The sequence below is a fragment of the Myotis myotis genome, unplaced genomic scaffold (genome assembly GCF_014108235.1).
Source record: "Myotis myotis isolate mMyoMyo1 unplaced genomic scaffold, mMyoMyo1.p scaffold_m19_p_8, whole genome shotgun sequence".
Classification (NCBI taxonomy): domain Eukaryota; kingdom Metazoa; phylum Chordata; class Mammalia; order Chiroptera; family Vespertilionidae; genus Myotis; species Myotis myotis.
Genome location: NW_023416390.1, coordinates 40,119,946 through 40,138,932, shown reverse-complemented (window position 1 = coordinate 40,138,932; position 18,987 = coordinate 40,119,946). Strand labels below are relative to the sequence as shown.

Below are 18,987 nucleotides of genomic sequence, written 5' to 3'. Positions count from 1 at the left end.
AGAACAGCCCTGCCTAGCTCTGTGGGAATTCCTGACTCCTGAAACTGTAACATAACAAAATGATTGTTATTTTAAGCCTTTAAATTTTGGTGTAGTTCTTTGAGCAGCGATAATCATAACAAAAGGGATGTATTAACCTTTACACTTGCGAACAAAACGAGGTGGAAGTAAAGAGGGGTGGGCTGATTAGAGAAGGTAAAGGGGGAGGAGTGAAATAAAATCCTCTAAAAAGAGAGTGTAATTGCCATGGATGTGAGTAAAAGATGGTCTAGAGGTTTAGAAGACACACAGTAAGTTTAAAAAATTCAGTCCCAATTTTTTGGCAGGCTGCTACCATTATTTTGGGTCGCACTCACAACTTTGGCCCAATTTCTCTGAGATTCAGAGGGAAAACAGCAGCAAAGTCTCGCCTCATACAGATGCTGTGAACAGTAATGAATAAACATGACAAATAAATATGCTGGAAATGCTAAATATGTAAAAAGCAATCTTTGCATCTACTGAAAATCTTTCATCAGATGATTTCAAATTGAAGGTATCTCAGGAGAAAATCACTTTGAAAATACAAACATATTTTTATATTTTGTACTTTTATTGAAAAGGTACATTTAAAAAAATACACAGACATTTTACCATTTACAGATTGCAGATACAGATGCTCAAAAAGAGTTCACTCTGGTTTGTTGTGTTATGATACTTCTTACCCCTGATATCACAAACATTCCAGTTTTGTTGATACCAGCTTAGAAAGGGAGCATGGCAGCATGACCTGCAACATATTCAGTGAACAGAAAGACAAACTGTTCAGTTATAAATTTTTTATCTTCTGTACATTATTGCATTAGGGAGCCACAAGATTATGTAGCATCATTACAAATGAAAACAGGTTAAAAACGAAGAAGATAATTACGTAGAAACACATGGATTCATTGTCTTCTTGCAGAATGCACAGGAGGTGCAAAAATGTGCAATTCAGGAAGCTCTTTTCTGTTTGTATACATTTGCTTAGCAACTCAAACTGGTGAGGAAGCTACAAAATAAGTTAAACAAAAATAGCAAACAGGTAGTAATTATAGCTATGTTATATGGCTTTCTATTTCATTTAAATATCACCCAATAAAATGGAAAATGAAAAAACAATACATTACTTTATCTTTTGTTCTCTTAACGAGAAAATTCAAAGCTATTTTGCTTCCTAACATTTACACAGCAACTAAAAAAGTGTTTAATTCAGACAAGAGATACAGATCTAGTACTACACCGGGTACAACAGTACTTGGGTCTAAAACAGTACACAATCCCTGTCAACGATAGTACACCAGAAAGAAAACGTTGTGATCCATTGGTAGGATGGGGTCCACAAGTAAGCACTTGTGTTCATCTGTTTGTGTTCCACACTAGAATGTGCCCAATTTGATTCCAGAGTTATTTACAGACATATGAGGAAGACCCTACTTTTCAAGTCTGTCAGGAAAATATTCCATATTGTTTCTAAGCCAGATCACACTCATGGAAAAATAGTCAGAGAATGATATATGTCTATGTTTTTTTCTGACCCATACAGTCGCAAGAAACCAAATATCTCAGATACACAGATTGAATGGGGCAGGGGATAGGGAGATAAAGCTTGTGCTGCTGGGATTCCCAAATGACAGGAGCGGGCCCTAAAAGCACGCTTGAATCTAGTGATGGGTTGTTCTTTGGAGTCGGGCTCACATCTTGTGGCTGGGTGAGGGCACTGCAACACAAAATGCTTGACTTGCTGAATCCTTTTGGCTTTTCTTCTCAACGTTCCTACTTACTGGCCTCAACCGACTCGGGGCTTGCAGACTTAGTAGGGAGCAAAGAGGATGGAGGCAGGTGTGGCACGGATGGGCCCATGGCCCGGCCTCAGGAGGGCGGGAGGTATGGCTGGTGCCTGGAAGAGCGAGGCGGAAGGCCGGGGTGGCAGTGACAGTGCGGAGGACACCGCAGCTGCCGCTGCCAGGGGCGAGGACAGGAAGGCTGGGGCCAAAGGCTTCATCATATCTTTCTGGAATGCAAGTTTTGCCTAAAGGAAGGAGAGAACCAGGAAGGGGGTGGGGGGATTGTTTTGAATAAGCAACACAGATAAATTTTTATAAGTTAAGCATGAACATTAAGAAGTCAAATTTAAAAAACCTTTACTCTTGCCCAGCCCACGTGGCTGAGTGGATGAGTGTGGACCTATGAACCAGGAGGTCACCATGCGATACCTTGTCAGGGCACATGTCCAGATTGTGGGCTCGAACCCCAGTGGGGGGGCGTGAAGGAAGCAGCTGATCAATGATTCTCACTCATCATTGATGTTTTTTTATCTCTCTCTCTTTCCCTTCCTCTCTGAAATCAATAAAAATATATATATTTAAAAAAATCTTTATTCTCATAAGTCAAGAAATGACCATTTTCACAAAACTGGTTTCAAAGGTTCCATGGATACCTTTACTTTGATTTGTTTCCATTTCAACTCTTTTTGGTGGTCTTTGCCCTCAGACACTACAGCATAGGAAAGCCCCTCTGAACAGACAGATCCTCAAGTGGTTTCGTACAGCTGCTCAGAAAGAAAAGCAATCATCCCCAAGGGTTCCTGCTTAGACAATGGAACTCAATTCAAAATTCTGACTTGTCAGAATCCACAATGCAGCCTTGAAGAGGTATTTTATTATTTAAAAAATTTTTTAAAGAGTGTTCATGACCCTTTACCTCACTTCTCTTCCAAAAGCTGCACTGGGGTAGGTGACTGATGTTCCGGACATTAGGGACCCATGAAGCGTCATGAAAACAAAGTCAGTTTACACTCCTCTCTCTGGCCAGTTAAAAAGCATTCCTTGAAAAACTGTAGCTAACTCAAATTTCCTTCATTGGGAATCACTGTAAGTGGGCGAGCAGCTTTCTCTGGAAAGAAATCCCAGGGTGGAATCTTCCTGTGAAGTAAGACATTGATCCTTAATTTCTCTCTTTTGCCATCAGGAAGAGTTCTGAGGCTGGATTTGCTTAGTGCAGGTTACACTGCTCAGCATCAGAGGGAGGCTATAGAGCGGTTGGAAGGTCACCTGAGCAAGGCCTCCAGCTGGCCACTCCCAGCTTCACCCTTAGATGGAGTGTCAGCCTGGGTCCCAGGGAAATTATGAAAACCAGTCGTCTGGGTATTTACATGGCACCTATCGCTGAAGTCCTTGGGTAGTTTATTTTTTTAAAATATATTTTTATTGATTTCAGAGAGGAAGGGAGAGGGAGAGAGAGATAGAAACATCAGTGATGAGAGAGAATCATCGATCGGCTGCCTCCTGCACGCCCCCTACTGGGGATTGAGCCCACAACCCAGGCACGTGCCCTGACTGTCCGCAGGCCAATGCTCCATACACTGAGCCAAACCAGCTGGGCTCCTTGGGTAGTTTTGCAAAGAAACTGACAACAGCACATACTGAGAGCAGGTGAAACAGGCCCATTACCAACATGCCTACTAGACACAGAAAGAGGGCAGCACACACACCTACTTTACTTACCTGGGGCAGAGGGGTTGAGGGGGAGGCAGAGGGAAAGAGGGAAGGAGATAGAGGGGGAGGAGAGAGAGAGAGAGAGAGAGAGAGAGAGAGAGAGAGAGAGAGAGAGAGAGAGAGAGAGAGAGAGGGAGAGAGAGAGAGGAAGACAGAGAAGGGAGGAGGATGCTAGGATGCTAAATGGGTGAATTTTAGTTTTCTGAAAGCAATCCCTTTTCCCAGGTTCAACAGTCATCACTTGTCCTTGTTCCTGAGCCTTTTCTTTTCTTTATATGCTAAAGAAGATCATCTTTTCAAAAGGTCCTCCTAAAAGGGTGAGGTATTAGCTCTTGAAGAGGTTCAGCTTCTCTTCTCTAAGGAAGCTTTCTTCAAGGTGTCCTATAGCCGGAACTAAGCAGTTCATCCTAGAATTTCTGTCTATGAGGGCTGTTTAAGTTCCAAACCTTTCAGGACTAATTAATTAGTCCCTAGGCACTCCTTACCCACAGAATCTGCCCAACCCAGCAAGGCTGCCCCACAAAACAGGTGAGCAGGCAAGGTGAACTTACTGCTAAGAGGCTTGGGCTCCGCTGGAGTTTGTTGTAGGGGCTGTATTTCGGCTTCAGTGGTTTCCCTGCAACTCGATCCTTATGCCTTCGGCTAGAAATGTGCTGAAAAAAAGTTTGCTGCATTAGCTGAATCTATATGTGAGTTCTATTTCATGTAAAATATATTTCCAGATAGAGGTAGCTGGTTTCACCATGATTTGAGGCTTTCATACCAGCGGTAGCTGGACCCAGTTCTAGGTACAAATTCCAAGGTAGTGTGTGGGTTAAGACTTGCTCCCCACTCCATTGTAATGCCTCTCGCCCTTTCCTCTTTCTCTATAGATCTTATTAAACTTTGCCTGGTATTACCCCTGTGACTGTGGAGTCTGTTTTGGGTCTTTGGATGATCAGCTGAATGGCCCACTTGTCTTCCAGAAGTTCCTGCTTGACTGTGAGCTCCAGATGACTGCTGTACTCATCTGTCTCTAACACCTAGTCTGGAATCTGACATATAGTAACAATAGGTATGCAAATATTTGGTAGTGACTTTTTCTTTCACAAAGCAACTGTATTTTGCATATTGCATGCATCATATAAAGGTTAGTTAATTTAACTGTGAGCACAGTGAGAAGCATTAGATAAGGAGATATACAGTCAAGTGGTGACCCCAAACAACAGTGACTACTAATTCAGAATACATTACCTGTTTGAGTTGAATTTCTGAATTAACATGGACATCACAGATTTCACAATGAAATGTCTTGTTCTGTAGTCCTGACCCTTTACTACCATTCTGCATCTTTAATCTTGATCCAGGTCTAGGATAGGACTTAATTGGACCAGCCCCATTACGAGCTTCAACCATGGTCTTGTGTTTAGATCCTAAATTAGAAAGAGACACATTAAATAGAGATTTAAGAACTATATGAAGCTCTTTGTTTTCTTATTCTTGAGAGGTTATCTTCAGGTTGAATTTCCCAATGCTTTTATTGTTTAATGACCATTTTAATTGTTATAAATTTAACACGTTTTCATTGTAAAAAAACAGTAAAACAGAAATAAAGATTATGTTTTCAAGACCCAGACATAATCAAAGTTATCATTTTAGTGCATTTCTTTTTAGTTTAGTTTATAGTATATAAAAAATAAATATAGCCAATAATGTTTTGAGAAATTTGCAACATAAAAGATAATTATTAAAACAACAATCGTAAGGTATAAAAATGTCAAATCTCTATATTGTATACCCTAAACTAATATAACTAATATACTGTTGTATACCAACTATACTTAAACTTTAAAAATCAGCATAAAATATATTTTTTTGAAAATTGGGATCATACTAATTATTCTGAAAATTTCACATATCAACTTATAAACATATTTTCCTATAATTATATATTTTTTAAAACCACTTTTGTCTTTATTGATTTTAACTTTTTTAAAAAAAATACATTTTTATTGATTTTAGAGAGAATTGTAGGAAGAGGTAGCGAGATAGAAACATCAATGAGAAACATTGATTGGCTGCCTCCTGCATGCCCCCTACTGAGCCTGAAACCCAGGCATGTATCCTGTCTGGTGCATAGGACTACCTCAATCCACTGAGCCACACCGGCAGTCTGTAATTACATTTTAATGACTGAATAATATAATCTGTCATATTGAGTTAATATAATTATTCAATATTTCCTTACTGAGGGACTTTTAGGTTGTTTCTATTTTTTTCTCTTGTAAATGTACTGCAGTAAATATTGTGCATAGATATATGTCTTCATCCTCATCACTTCCTTGTAGTGAGTTTGGGGAGGTATTAGGTACATTTAGAAAATATAGAACAGAACAAGTTTTATCTCCAATCTCCTTTTGCCTTGCTGATCAGACTTTTCTCAAAATCATCCATCTGAATCAAAAAAGTAGAGAAGACACGGAACAAACCTAATGTTTGAACACCCAATGTATTCTGAAGGGAGAAGTTGGATTTTGTTATGCACATTATTTAAATCCCAACAATAGCCACTAACCTGTGTTGTGTGCCTCCAGCTGTGACAGGGAGTTCACAGCCACTTTGCATAGCGAACAATAAAGCAATTTTTTGGCTTTTTCTTCTTCTGATTCAGAGACAGTACCAGGAGCCCCATTTGTGCTCTTGGAGGGAGAAGTGTCTGCGCCCAGTGGCAGGGCTGTTGTGCCAGATTTGAGGAGAAAGGAGCCACCTTCAGAGTTTGATGGCTGGCTGGAACTGCTGATTTTTAGCTTCCCTCTGTCTTCTAAGAGAGACACAGAGAATGGTATTAAAGCTTCATGTATCATATCAACACAGATAAATGGACACACAGGAGTTAAAAATAAGAATTTGATTTCTATATTTGGTTTTACCCCAGCACAGAGTTTAGTCCGTAAGTCTGATTAAAACAGAATCCCATGCCATCAGTTTCCGTATCAGGTCACCCCAAGGTCATGATGACATAAGAAATGACTCATTCTCCCACTTGAAGCCATAACTTTCTACCTAATACCCTTGAATTGTAAATTTTGCTCCAGGATGTCTTTAATATATAGGGAAACCAGATACCCTCCAAGATGATGACATTATGTGATAGTAACATGAAATAAGTCATTAGGCAACGGGCGTTTCATTCGACTACTCATGTTTTAATTAGGACATGAATATAAAGTTAAAATTCAACTTTTAGACCAAATTAAACATTTCAAGTTTGGCATGTGTGGCAGACAGGAGGAAAGAAACATGGTTTATTTTGGTTATGATTAGTTAAGTTTTTGCTGCTCTTTGAATGGAAATGATTTATGTAAAATATAGGATGCAAAGATTCCATTATACGTATTAACTACTGCCACTCTAAATTATAAATTTCTATTTTTGTATAATATTGCATAAATTTAATTATATTAATCAAATATTTCTATACATTTCTGTATAATATTCTATTCTTATCAAAACCCATTTTATTATTCTTTTTCTGTAAACTGTTTTCTGCTTCCCTTAATTCTTTTTTAAAAAATTTAACCTTGTTTTTGAGAGTAGTACAGATGTCCCTTTTTTTCTCCATTGACCCCCTCCACTCCTTACCTGTCCCCCTTCCAGGCCTTCACCATACTATTGTCTGTGTCTATGGGTTATGCATATATGCATATAAATTCTTTGGTTAATCTCTCCCCACCCAGCACCTCATAATGACATTAACCATAGGCACAATATGAGGTTTAACCAAATAAGTTACAGACATCTGGCATTTATTTCATGCAGCTACTAAATGATTATAATCCTTAAGGCCCATATGCAGTCTGTATGATGGGCCAGAGAGACTTTAACTCTTCAGGGTTCATTTGCTATTCAAGACGCTCTGTTCAGTGGCTCCTTTGGGAAAGAAAAGGGAACTTCTGAGAAGACAGAACCTACACAGAACCTAGAGACAGAAGAACTTCGCTGGAGAGAACATGGCAAAAGATCCTGGACAGAAACTGGAGACAGAACCTAGAGACAGAACCTAGCGAGAGAACCTGGCTGAAGAATCTAGAGACAGAACCTGACTACAGAACCTGGATAGAACATGGCAAGAGAACCTCACTAGAACCTGGTGACTGAACCTGGCTGGAGAACCTAGCGAGGGAACATGGCTACAGAACCTGGCTGGAGAACCTGGAGAACCTGGCTAGAGAACCTAACAAGACAATAAACAGCAGAACCTCTCTGGAGATCCAGACCAGAACTTGGCTGGAGATCCTGGCTAGAGATCCTGGCTAGGCTGCTGATCAACTGAAAAAAACAACAACAACAAAAAACAAAACAAACAAACAAACAAAAAAAAAGAAAAAAAAAAAAGAAAAGGGAACTTCTTAAGCAACAGAGAAATCCATCACAGGTTTAATCCTACTAGAGCTGGTGCTCTTAGAAAATGGCCATAGATATGCTAATAAACTCTCATTAAGAGAGAAAGGGAATTAAACCTGAAGATATATTTGTTCATTGCCCAGCTAATTTGGAACTCTGTACCATGGGCCTGTGTACCATGGGACCTGTGTGATGACCAAGAGGCCAGGTGTGACCAAGGGAACAGCAACATGACAGTATGTCTGTTCTGTATACCAGGCAAACCAAAGCTTTCACACACATCTAACTAAAAGGAGATCACATCTCTACTTAATTGATTGATCAGCTGTTGACTCCCATCCCTTTTTCTGCCTTGGATCCACCCAGGTCAAGACCAGATACAGCAGGGATTCTACAGATGAATTCCAAGTCTGGATGGTATTTAGAATAAGTGAATGCTCAGGTCCCTTTTTATCCTTGGATTCCACAATCTATATTCCTTTCCAGCAACTTTATTAAAACTTTAGGATGCCATGAAGTATGATGGAAAATATTTTCGATGTTCACTAAACTGACCTCAACAGTAGTAGAGAAGGAAATGGAATCATCCTTCCTAAATGATAATAGTGAGTAAATTAGATTGAAGATTATTATTTCAGGCCTGGAACTCTTTTATCTATAAGGACCCCTCAGAGTAAAACTGCAATATTATAGAACACGCCAAGTGAAATTACTCAGTAATCTTAACATTTGCCCTTATGGCATTACTGTTTTTTATGACGGAAACCTAAGTTAATGCATAGCAAAATCTTTCCTTCAAACATTTCATAAAATGTTTCATATAAATTTGACCTAAAGAATCTGACCTGTTTTAGTCACATACTTATTCTCTCTCTTTTTCATGTCCCTTATATTGATCTCCTCCATATATTTCTACATTAACAAAGAATTTTACAATTTACAAAGTACTATCACTTACATTGTCTTCTTATCTCTCACAGCAAACTTGTGAAACAGGTAAGGCAGCAAATGATTATCCCTTTCTTAAAGATGAGAAAACTAGGGCTCATATAGATTAAATAATGTCCCACAGGTTAGTAGGTGGCATAAATGAGCATGATGCTTTCGCTAGCTATTCATGAGTGTTAGTGAATTAATCTTCCTGCACAAAGGGACGAGTTCATATGGCACTAACATGATAAAAGATATACAACAGCCACCCAGAAAGGTGAAAAAGCTGTTACTTTGTTTTAAAATTGTAGTTTAGTTTTAAAGCTTATTTTCCTTAAATGTCAATATTTACCATATTCAACAATTATCCAATTCAGGTAACATTGAGAAGGTGAACAAAACTACATCTTTTCTCTGTATCTCTATTTCTTTAAGAAAAATATAACATTTCCTTCTCATATCTCTTTTTCAAAAGCGGTCACTTATTCATTAACAGAGGCATATTAACAATAAGAAAATAGCAAATAAAGCAGTTATAGACTTAAGAATGTGACAGTTTAGCACGGGAAATGAGACAGTCATTCAGAGATGTCTAATTTATGATGGAATAGTTTCCAGTAAGAGGCATGGGAGCATGGAGCGGGGAAATGATTACTCCTGGCCTAGGGAAAAGGAGACATTTTTCATGAAGAAAGTGGCATTTTGGCTGGGTTTTGAAGGTCAGAGTTAGATAAGCATAGAATGGGATGAAAACGAGTGGGAGGTGAATGGGTGGAATAAGTGGAAGCATGAGAGAATGCTTAGGTGTTAGAAAGTGGGGTTTGCCTGATGAATATCTGGTATTGTCATAGATGATGACAACAATGCCTAACTTCATTATTCCTCATTTTAATTGCTTGATGTTTTTATCAAATCCCATTATATTATTTCTCTTTCCTTACTGGCATTTTAAAGCCTCCTTATTTTGTGTATTAGAAAATTTAATTAATATACTGTTTACTTCCTTTTTTTTAATAAGAGGCATGTCATTGGCAACTTCTGGTTAATATGAATTCCACTTTCAAGTATTCCCTCACATAAAGCAGGGCTCTGACTGTCTTAATTATTTCCTGATTACTCAAACACCTTTTCAAAGGTTTTATCCTCCAGGATTTTGAAGCAAAATTTGCTCAGCTACATCAGAATTGCCCTTTGTAACAGATACCCATAATTTATGCAGCCACGTGAATTTATTTCTTCAAAGTAGCCTCCTTGGGAGGTTCCACGTTAATTTACTTATTTTCCAAAGCTCTCAACATTTTGGAAACCTCTTTTTGGGAGCTGTTTTCATATCCAGTTGATAAACCATGTGAAGGAAATCAGCTTTCAATATTTTTTACTCAAATTAACCCACCTATTCGATAAAACCGAGCACTATATGACTGAAATACAGCCTCAGAGAAAATGAAACATCCTAACACAGAATATCCTAACACAGAAATGAAAAGAACATGCCAAATATTACATATTGGGCCAGTCTGATGCCGGTGAGCCCTTCACGTACAATGCCACGTCATCATACCTAAAGCCACATTCCAGAGACTTAGTGTCTTCAAGCACAGTTGATCATTGGGAAGCTTGCTAATTCCTAATGAACTACATTTCTATCTAATTTTTACATCTTGGCTTTTAGACTAATCCTGGAAGCAGTGAACGTTGTATATAAATTAAAGTGACTCTTCACTGAGTCAGAATCTGTATGTCCTTACCTTAAGAAAGCAAAGAAACTTATGCATTTAAATAACTTAAGCCAGGCCACTAATTTCTTAAGTTCAAAACAGTCCAGTGCTGCAATTTTCTGCCAGGCTACAATCCTGACTTAGGATAGCCCTGCTCTCTCAATTTGAAAGCCTATGTCAATTGGGCCCTGGCCATTGGACTACACCCTGCAGTGACTTTGTGGCCCAACAATATGGCAGACATTGCCCTCCTTGTCTGAGGTCTGCATGACAACTGTCCCACTGTCCCCTGCGCCACTTTGTTGGGGAGCAGAAGTTGTCAGTGCCACACTCAGATAAAACAGTGGCACCTCCAGATATTTCCATGTTGAAAGCTGGCACTGATAGTAATGAACTTGTCACTTTTAGTTCTTTTTTTTTTTTTTTTTGGAACTTTTCTGAGAGTTTATTTGAGCCAAACAGAGGATATGCCTGCACTTGTCACTTTTCTAAGGGAGCACAAAAGAGGGCTTGTTTGCTAGTGTTTGAATCTAATGAACAGCTTTCTCTTATTTTATGTAGTTTTCCAGCCATTTGACTTGTACAATAGAAAAGTCACATTTCAACTTCTTCAGGGTGAAAAATTGCCCCCTTTCCGATTTGTCACTAAGAGATGTGAAACAGTTATTTCTGAGGCAGCTTTATTATGGAAAATAGAATAACTAACTCATGCCACTCAAATCAAGTCCCTCAGGGAGTAGGTCCAGTAACGATTCAAAAGCCAGGAATAAGATTAAAAATGAATTTTCTAGGTCGAATGAGGAGCAGGTTCTTTTTCTTCTAACTGAACGGCCCTTTACAAAGGAAGCATAGGTTCTCAAGGTACAAGGAAAATGTTTGAATTCTGCTCTTCCCACCTCCTTCATCTCTAGATGAGGAGTTTAGAGTTCAGCTTTGATACTCCGGGTATAGGGAAATGCACACTGACAATGGGAACGTCAGTCTGAGAGATGATGAAGAAACTGAGTTTTTCTTCATCTAAAAAGCATATCTTTGTTTAATACAGAAAATATAAAAAATTTACAGTCAGCAAACAAGCTCATTGCTTCAGGCTGTTTGAGGGAGATAGGGGTCAGCCCTCACTCCTTCTGGACCTAAATGGGTACTGCCTGCCCTAAGGGGCTGTGCAGACATTCAGGGGCTGGACTGCCCAGGCATCAGAAGGCTACCAATCCTTTAAAAATATATATTGCTAAAAGCTAATCATATTTTTACATTTTAAATCTAGCATTTGTGCCTAGACTCAGTCTGCTGACTTATTACCAAGTTGTCAAAGCCAGGTGCATATTGAAGACCTAGAGGATGCAGGAGAAAGTTTGCTGGCCAAAGAAAGTGATATTAATTTAATAGGCCTACATCCCCAAAGGGGTTTGTCTGGGGTTTTTCATCATGCTAAGTCCCTTAGGAATTTTGCAACATGGGCACTTATAACCGTGACCATAGAGAATTGAGCAAGGAAGATATAGGACATTGCATTACAGACTGTGAACCTCCCAACTACAGTACAAAGCAAAAGACTAAGAGGTTGTTTCCCATCTTATCTGTGGCCCAAGATACATAAACCTCATCAAGTCATCAGAAGAAGTTATCTTTCAAATACCATGTGGAGAATAGAGGAGAAAAATGACAACCAAAATCCTATCACACTGAACAGAAGTTTTTAACCTGGGTCTGTGGACTCCTACGGGGCCAATGAGTTCACAGGATCCATGAACTTGAATGACAAATATATCTTTATGTTCACTTATCTCTAACTGAAATGTAGCATTTCTTTCAATTATAAGTGAAGACAACAAATTATAGCAGCTGTAGCAGTACCTATAACTTTGTCACCAAGAGAAATCAGATATTTTCATTGGATATTATAATGGTCATAGGAAGCTTAAAATACCATTTATGCTCATCAATCCTTCAAAATTATGATAGATATTAGACCTATTGCTGTATCTTAATGAATGCATTGTATTAATTACTGTGCCACTATATCATAACAAGAAATTGAAAACTATATTTCAATGTAATTGTTTTTCTTTGTAAAATTACAAGTTTTCTTTTATGGATTTAAAAACATTTATTCTGGGACCAGGCTTCCTTGGTTGGCCATAAAAGAGATTAAGAATCTCCATATTTACTATCATTTCATTCTGCCTTCATTTCTGTCCTTAGCCACCATTTTAACCACATTCTACATATCCTAATGACCCTTCCATATCCCCAAATTCTTTAAACAGGATAGCCTCTCACATGTCAACGCCTGTGGAGTACTGGTCCCTCTGATGAGAGGATTTTCGCCCTCTTCACTTCCATTCCCAAGCCAGGGTCCCTGTTTGCGTAGCTAACTTCTCACCCACCAGGCACAGATGCTTACTTCCTCTGCTTAGGCCTCCCCTTCCTTCCCAGACAAGGTCTGCATCCCTTTCTTTTCAGGCATCAAGCTTGTCATCACCTGTTCAGTTTCTACTCTTCTAGACATGCTTTCATGTGGGCAAGGCCCAAGTCTGCCTGACTCCCTGCCGTATACCCAGTCCTAGCGTGATGCTGGATATTCCATGGGGCTCAGTAAATATATGAAAATACACTGCGCACATGAGTAAACAATTTTAAACTTTCAATTTGATATAATTTGAAATTTTTTGATTTAATGTATTACATACATTTTTCATGTTGTTATTTTATTTACTTTAAAGCTGCATAATATTCTACTGGATACAAGAACTTTAAATAATTTTTCTCATACTGATCATCTTATTGACAGTTTTCATTAACACAAATAGTGCTACAATGGACATCTTCATTCATAACGTTTTTGTTGTTTTGTTTTGCATTAGGATTATTTCCTTGGTATTAATTAATTGGTCAAATGGAATAAACATTTTTTGGGGTTTCTTGATTTATCCTATGACATTGCTTTCCAAAAGGGTTTCCTCAGTTTGGAATTTTTTAATAGAAACAGAACATCTACTCAAGATTTTTCAAAGTACTTTAAAAAACTTTTGCTAGATGTGAATCATTATGTCTTATGGATGAGTCAAAGGACTGGGTAAAATTTTGGTTGAAAAGAATGAAGTAAGTAACTTTTCCTAAACTCAAAATGTGGTACACTAATTTTCACATTGAGTGAAAATATTTGTTAATAGAGAAGTAAGAACTAAGATATTGTGCTAGGAAAGACAAATTATTATTTTAAATTGATTTCAGAGATAGGAAAGGAGAGGGACATAGAAACATCAATGATGAAAGAAAATTATTGATCATCTGCCTCCTGCATGCCCCCTAAGGATCAAGCCTGCAACACAGGCATGTGCCCTGAACTGGAATAGAACTGTGACCTCCTGGTTCATGGGTCAATGCTCAACCACTAAGCCACAATGGTCAAGCAGAAGACAAATTATTTTAACTTAGATATGAATTTTGCTAGTTAAATGGGCAAAAATCATCATAAAACTCTGACAGAAGTTCAAATATTGGGGATCCAGGGACAAAATAATCTCTATTGTGACAAGAATTTCTAGTACTATGTCATTTCATAGTTGAAAGAAATTAAAGCACATATTTTTTAGAGGTGAAATAATTAACAGTGTACAAAAAGAATTGTACACTAAGAAAAATGTTTGCAAGAAGCTAGGAATACAATGTATGGAATGACTAGTTTCTCCTATTTTTCTGACATAAATGCTAGCAGGACCTTGTCAGGCAGGGGTGTGTTTCTCATTCTGATTACAACTTCTCCCCTCCTCCCTCTCCTTTGATCTCAGTAGCCAACTCTGGCTTCAGGAGGGCCACTTCTCCACATGAAGGACCCAATTTTCTCCTTCAACAAATGGGGATGTGCTAAATTGTCCCTTCTGTAGCTATACATAGAGCAGATCGTCAACCTATGAGATGGGTCATCTATCTTATTGAATACGAAGAAAAAGAGCTAACCCATGACTTTTTGCCCTGTCCATGTAGAGGGGGGACACCAGAGCTTCCCCCATTCAATTCCACTTAATGATATTCATTTAATATATGCTAACCATATATTAAACTGCTGTGTATAGGATGAAGTACCAGGAGCTGCAGGGGACATAATGGATGAGATGTATTACGAATGAGTAAAAAGACATTTCGTCCATTATACAGAAATGTGAGGAAGACCAAGAAGGTCCTTCTACATCTTTAAACGTCCCACTGGGAAAGTCAGGCTCATCGAGCCTTAATGTCCTGGAATGAAAACACAAGTGCAGTAATTACTATGACACAATAAAGAAAGCACATAAAGAAGAGTGTAACTGCAGATCACTGTTGCATGGCAGGATGGCATGAAATGATCCTAGAGTCAAGATAAGGACAGGGTCTGGGAATTTCTTTGAACAAATGGTTGCTTTTTATGGCTCCAATTTATTGAGTGTCTGTTAAGTGATAGGCATGGATCCAGGCACATTTATTAGCTCATTAATCCTGACAGCAAACTGGGGAGTTAAGTATTAGTCCTCCCATTTTATAGATGGGGAAATAGAAGGTCAGTGAACATGACTTGGTCAAGGTTAGAGGGTCAGTGAGAGGTGGGGCTAATCTGACCTCAAGCTCATGTTCTTTTTACTATGCTATACATGCAAAGTAGGTAAATAACACTCAAGAATTATACCTTGGTTAATTAATATATCCCCATTCAAACTACTCAAAACTTAAAAACAACAACAAACAAAACCAGTTGTAAAATAGGATATATGGAAAGGGATAACGCTTTCTGAGTTTTGAGACTTCTAGCAGTATTACCTAGTGAAAAATAATCCCAAACAGCCTTCAAAAAGCATTTGCAGTACAGTCCACGAACCTTCATCCAAAGGTAACATATCATGGTAGTGAATTTGAAGGACTGCCCCAGGGAGACTCTGGTCTTGAAACTACTTTCTATCTGAATGACTCTCAACCACTATTTTCCCTTTCTAAGTTTCAGTTTCTAGCATTCACCCGAGGATTGTTATGATCATTAAATAAGATAGTATATATAAAATATTTAGCACATTAGTATCAGGCACATAATGATCATTCAGTTACACATTAATTATTACTAGTACTGCTGTTAAGATTATATTTTGCTTATAAGCCTAATAAGCTTGGATCTGTTTTTCTAGAATATGCTCTATTAGGTGCAGCATAATGGAAGATGATAGCTGATCACCTCTCACTGATTGCAGCCAAAAAGAGACAGCTGAAATAAGACACCATAGGATGACAAAAAAAATCCAAGAAACTAATTACATCAATCATAGGAATATTTATTAGGTTTTACATTTGCAAAGCTCTCTCATGATTATTTCATTTGCTCCATCCAACACTGCTGTGATGTTGCAAGGGCATTATTTGTACTTTGCAGATGAAAAAAGAGAGGCTCAAGAGTTCAACCCCTTCTCTGGAGTCATAGCTAGTCAAAAGAGCAAACAGTACCACAGTCTACAGGTGTGTTTGCTGTCCAATACCATAGCTAGGAGTGGCTACTTAAAATTAAATATTCAGCTCTTCAGTAGCACAAGCCACATTTCCTGTGCTGAATAGCTATGTGTGGCTAATGGCACTCATGTTGGAAAACACACCATTTTTACCACCTCAGAATGTTTAATTGGATAGTGCTGTCTATAGAAATGGGAGCACCAAACCAGTACTGCATAATACTATGCCCGATATCTATAACTGTGAACCTGATTTTCAGAGACAGAAGTCAGGAAAGATGAAAATACTATAGAAATGTTTCTATAAAAACACTTTAAGCTTTATACTATAAAGCTAAATTTGTAAGACACTAGACTCTAAGCATAATCAGAATCTGGCTCAGAATCCTCTAAAGTGCCTAGTACCAGTGCCCTTGCACACAGAATCTACAAATATTGATTGAGTAGTTAGTTCTATTTGATCACCCACCTTTCCAGAAAAATATGTCATTTTAAGAGAATTCTTCCTGAAGCAAAAATGTGAAATGTCATAAAAATGTAAGTAATGACCTTTGTTAAGATTTCAAGGTCACCAATGGTTGTGCATTTACAAAATCATTCAATGTGCATACAAAGTCCTTTTATATATTCCAATATAATTTACATGCAGACAAGTTTTTTCATGGTGATATAACCCTCAAGGAGATATCCAAGATTTCGTTTTTTAGAATATTTTATAACATATCCCTAGTACATCATAAGTTAATAGATCCTTAGTAAATCATAAGTCAGTCTTAACTTTTGGTTTACTTTATTAGAGCAACAGTGGGCACTTCTCTCAGAAGTGGAGAACCTAACAATACTAGTAAATGTTCATTATTATTTGGAAGAAAAGAAAAAGAAAATGCTCAAAAGTTTCAGAAGTTAGTTTTCAGATTATGACAGACTACACACTCTTAACTACCTAAGCGTCTTTAGCCTTGCCTGGCAGGTTGCTGTGTCAAAGTCAAGGTGCACAGGCAAAGACGGAGGCAGCTTCATTTTTCAAATTGACTTTGAAAGTCTTAATGATATATGTACATTTCATGAAAATATGAGCCCTAGTATAATGGTCTGTTCTCCTTAGACAGATGGGACTCAATTTATGTTCTACATGATTGTACCCCAGAATTTCATACTTAAGATGTTTGTCATAAATATAGTTAATCTATTATTTTATGAGGGATACTAAATCTCAGCCTCCTGGATTTGGATAGATGTATGCCAAATTTATGATGGTGCTCATCTATAAATGACAGATGCTGCCAAAGCAGAAAACTATCATTTTTTTTTTCCTACTCAACACCACAAGGTCCTGTTGCTGGAGACAGACAGGGGGGAAGAGGCAGTTACGAAGACCTTGCTAGCTAATCGATGGAGTCCTGCGGCAGTCAGCGGAAATGAGAAGTTGTCATTTGGAAAACCTGGCCTCATTTGTAACAACACATAAAAACTGTGGAACACACAGGGGAACCCATAAAAATGACGAGGCGAGGGTCTGTATTTGTATCCTTGGCAGAAAAACTCTTGGACAAAATTGAAAATGCTCTTTCATAAGGCAACAGGGTGATCATAAAAAGCTGAACTGCAGCCTTTGCAGGCAAATCACATGGATCTATTGGTTGATAACTGCTCTGGTTCACACCCAAGAGATTGCACCTTGCAGAAGGACAACATGCTGAAAACTGAAAGGAGCTGTTTTGAGATATCCTATCTTCTTTCCTTCCTTCTTATGTCTTTTCTGACACTGTCATCTCATAGTCTGCATGGTATGGTCATGGGTATGGGATAAATAAAATAATCTCCATCTCCTCAGTGGAAATATTTTAGATGGAATGATTCCAAATGTTACTGAAAATTTGGATAGTGTTCAGAACAACTCAACTGGACACCCTAGGAGGCAGTTCAAGGCTCCTGCCATACTTGCGATGCCCTTCCCAATGTTGATCTCTCTCTCAGTATATTTGGCTTAGACACATAAAGTCTACAATTGTCAAGCTGGAGCTTTGAGAACATTTGTAATTTACCTGAAATGAGTGTTTTCATTCAAACATGTCCTTGAAAAGATCTGTAAGTTCTAAAGCTTTGCTCTATTATGGTTAAATGCTACAAACAACATACTGCATAGGAAAGATTATCAATAAAACAATGCCTTAATGGCCCTTTCAATACCATAGCTCCTACTAAAAAATATCAACAGTCAGCAAGCAATTTAAAAGTAATATATGGTCCTACCCACTAATTCTTTAAAAAGTGTTTTAGTGATCTGACTTTGCCCATTGGGATACTTGTATTTTCTCCCCCAAGTAAGAGAGAGACATTTAGAAGTAATGGGAATAACAGAATATGCAAGGGGCAAGGAGCCCCTAGTTCCTGCTCTAACAACTGGGATATGAGTTGTGGACCTCACACAGACCATTTAACCCTTCTAAGACCCCAGGTTCTTCATTGTTACCTTGGTAGCAGCTCAAGGTGGTAACTATTATTTTTCTTTGTAGTCCAAATATCCAACACAATAAAAAACACACATGCTAGGTTAGAAATTCTTTTAGGGCAAGAAAATTTCTTTCTGTTCACTGTTGCATCCCAGCACCTGGCAAAATATACAGATGTACTATATACTCCATAGTACAGTAAGATATATTTGTTGAGTGAGTAAATGGATATGAAGTTTGTTGTATGACTCAATGAAAGATGAATACTAATTTCAGCCCTACCAATTACAGGGTTGTTGAGAGGGTCATATGAAAACTTATATGTGACTGAATCTTATAAACGGAATAAATTTAAGGTGTTCCTATTGTTATATTTCAAGCATAACATGCTAGTTCCATCATCTTTGCTCTTAATTGCATTTATAAAAATATCTGTAGCATTTTAAGTCATTCCATTGGCATTCATCTATTTAGACAGCAACCGACTAAAGGCTGTTTAGCTCTAAATAGCTTTACA

The 18,987-nt window shown here is 38.0% G+C and overlaps 1 protein-coding gene across 5 annotated transcripts in view; it reads right to left on the bottom strand.

Moving 5' to 3' along the window:
* Positions 1 to 581: 581 nt before the first annotated feature.
* The window catches only part of ZNF385B (zinc finger protein 385B), a 365,265-nt gene continuing 346,859 nt past the window's right edge, over positions 582 to 18,987 (bottom strand). For all 5 annotated transcript variants that reach the window (XM_036320795.1, XM_036320791.1, XM_036320792.1 and 2 more), the window contains 4 exons: positions 6,070 to 6,315; positions 4,749 to 4,927; positions 4,067 to 4,168; positions 582 to 2,050 (listed from right to left, as the gene is read on the bottom strand). In XM_036320795.1, coding sequence (XP_036176688.1) covers positions 1,832 to 2,050; positions 4,067 to 4,168; positions 4,749 to 4,927; positions 6,070 to 6,315 — 746 coding nt within the window. In that variant the 3' untranslated portion in view covers positions 582 to 1,831. The remainder of the gene's footprint in view (positions 2,051 to 4,066; positions 4,169 to 4,748; positions 4,928 to 6,069; positions 6,316 to 18,987) is intronic.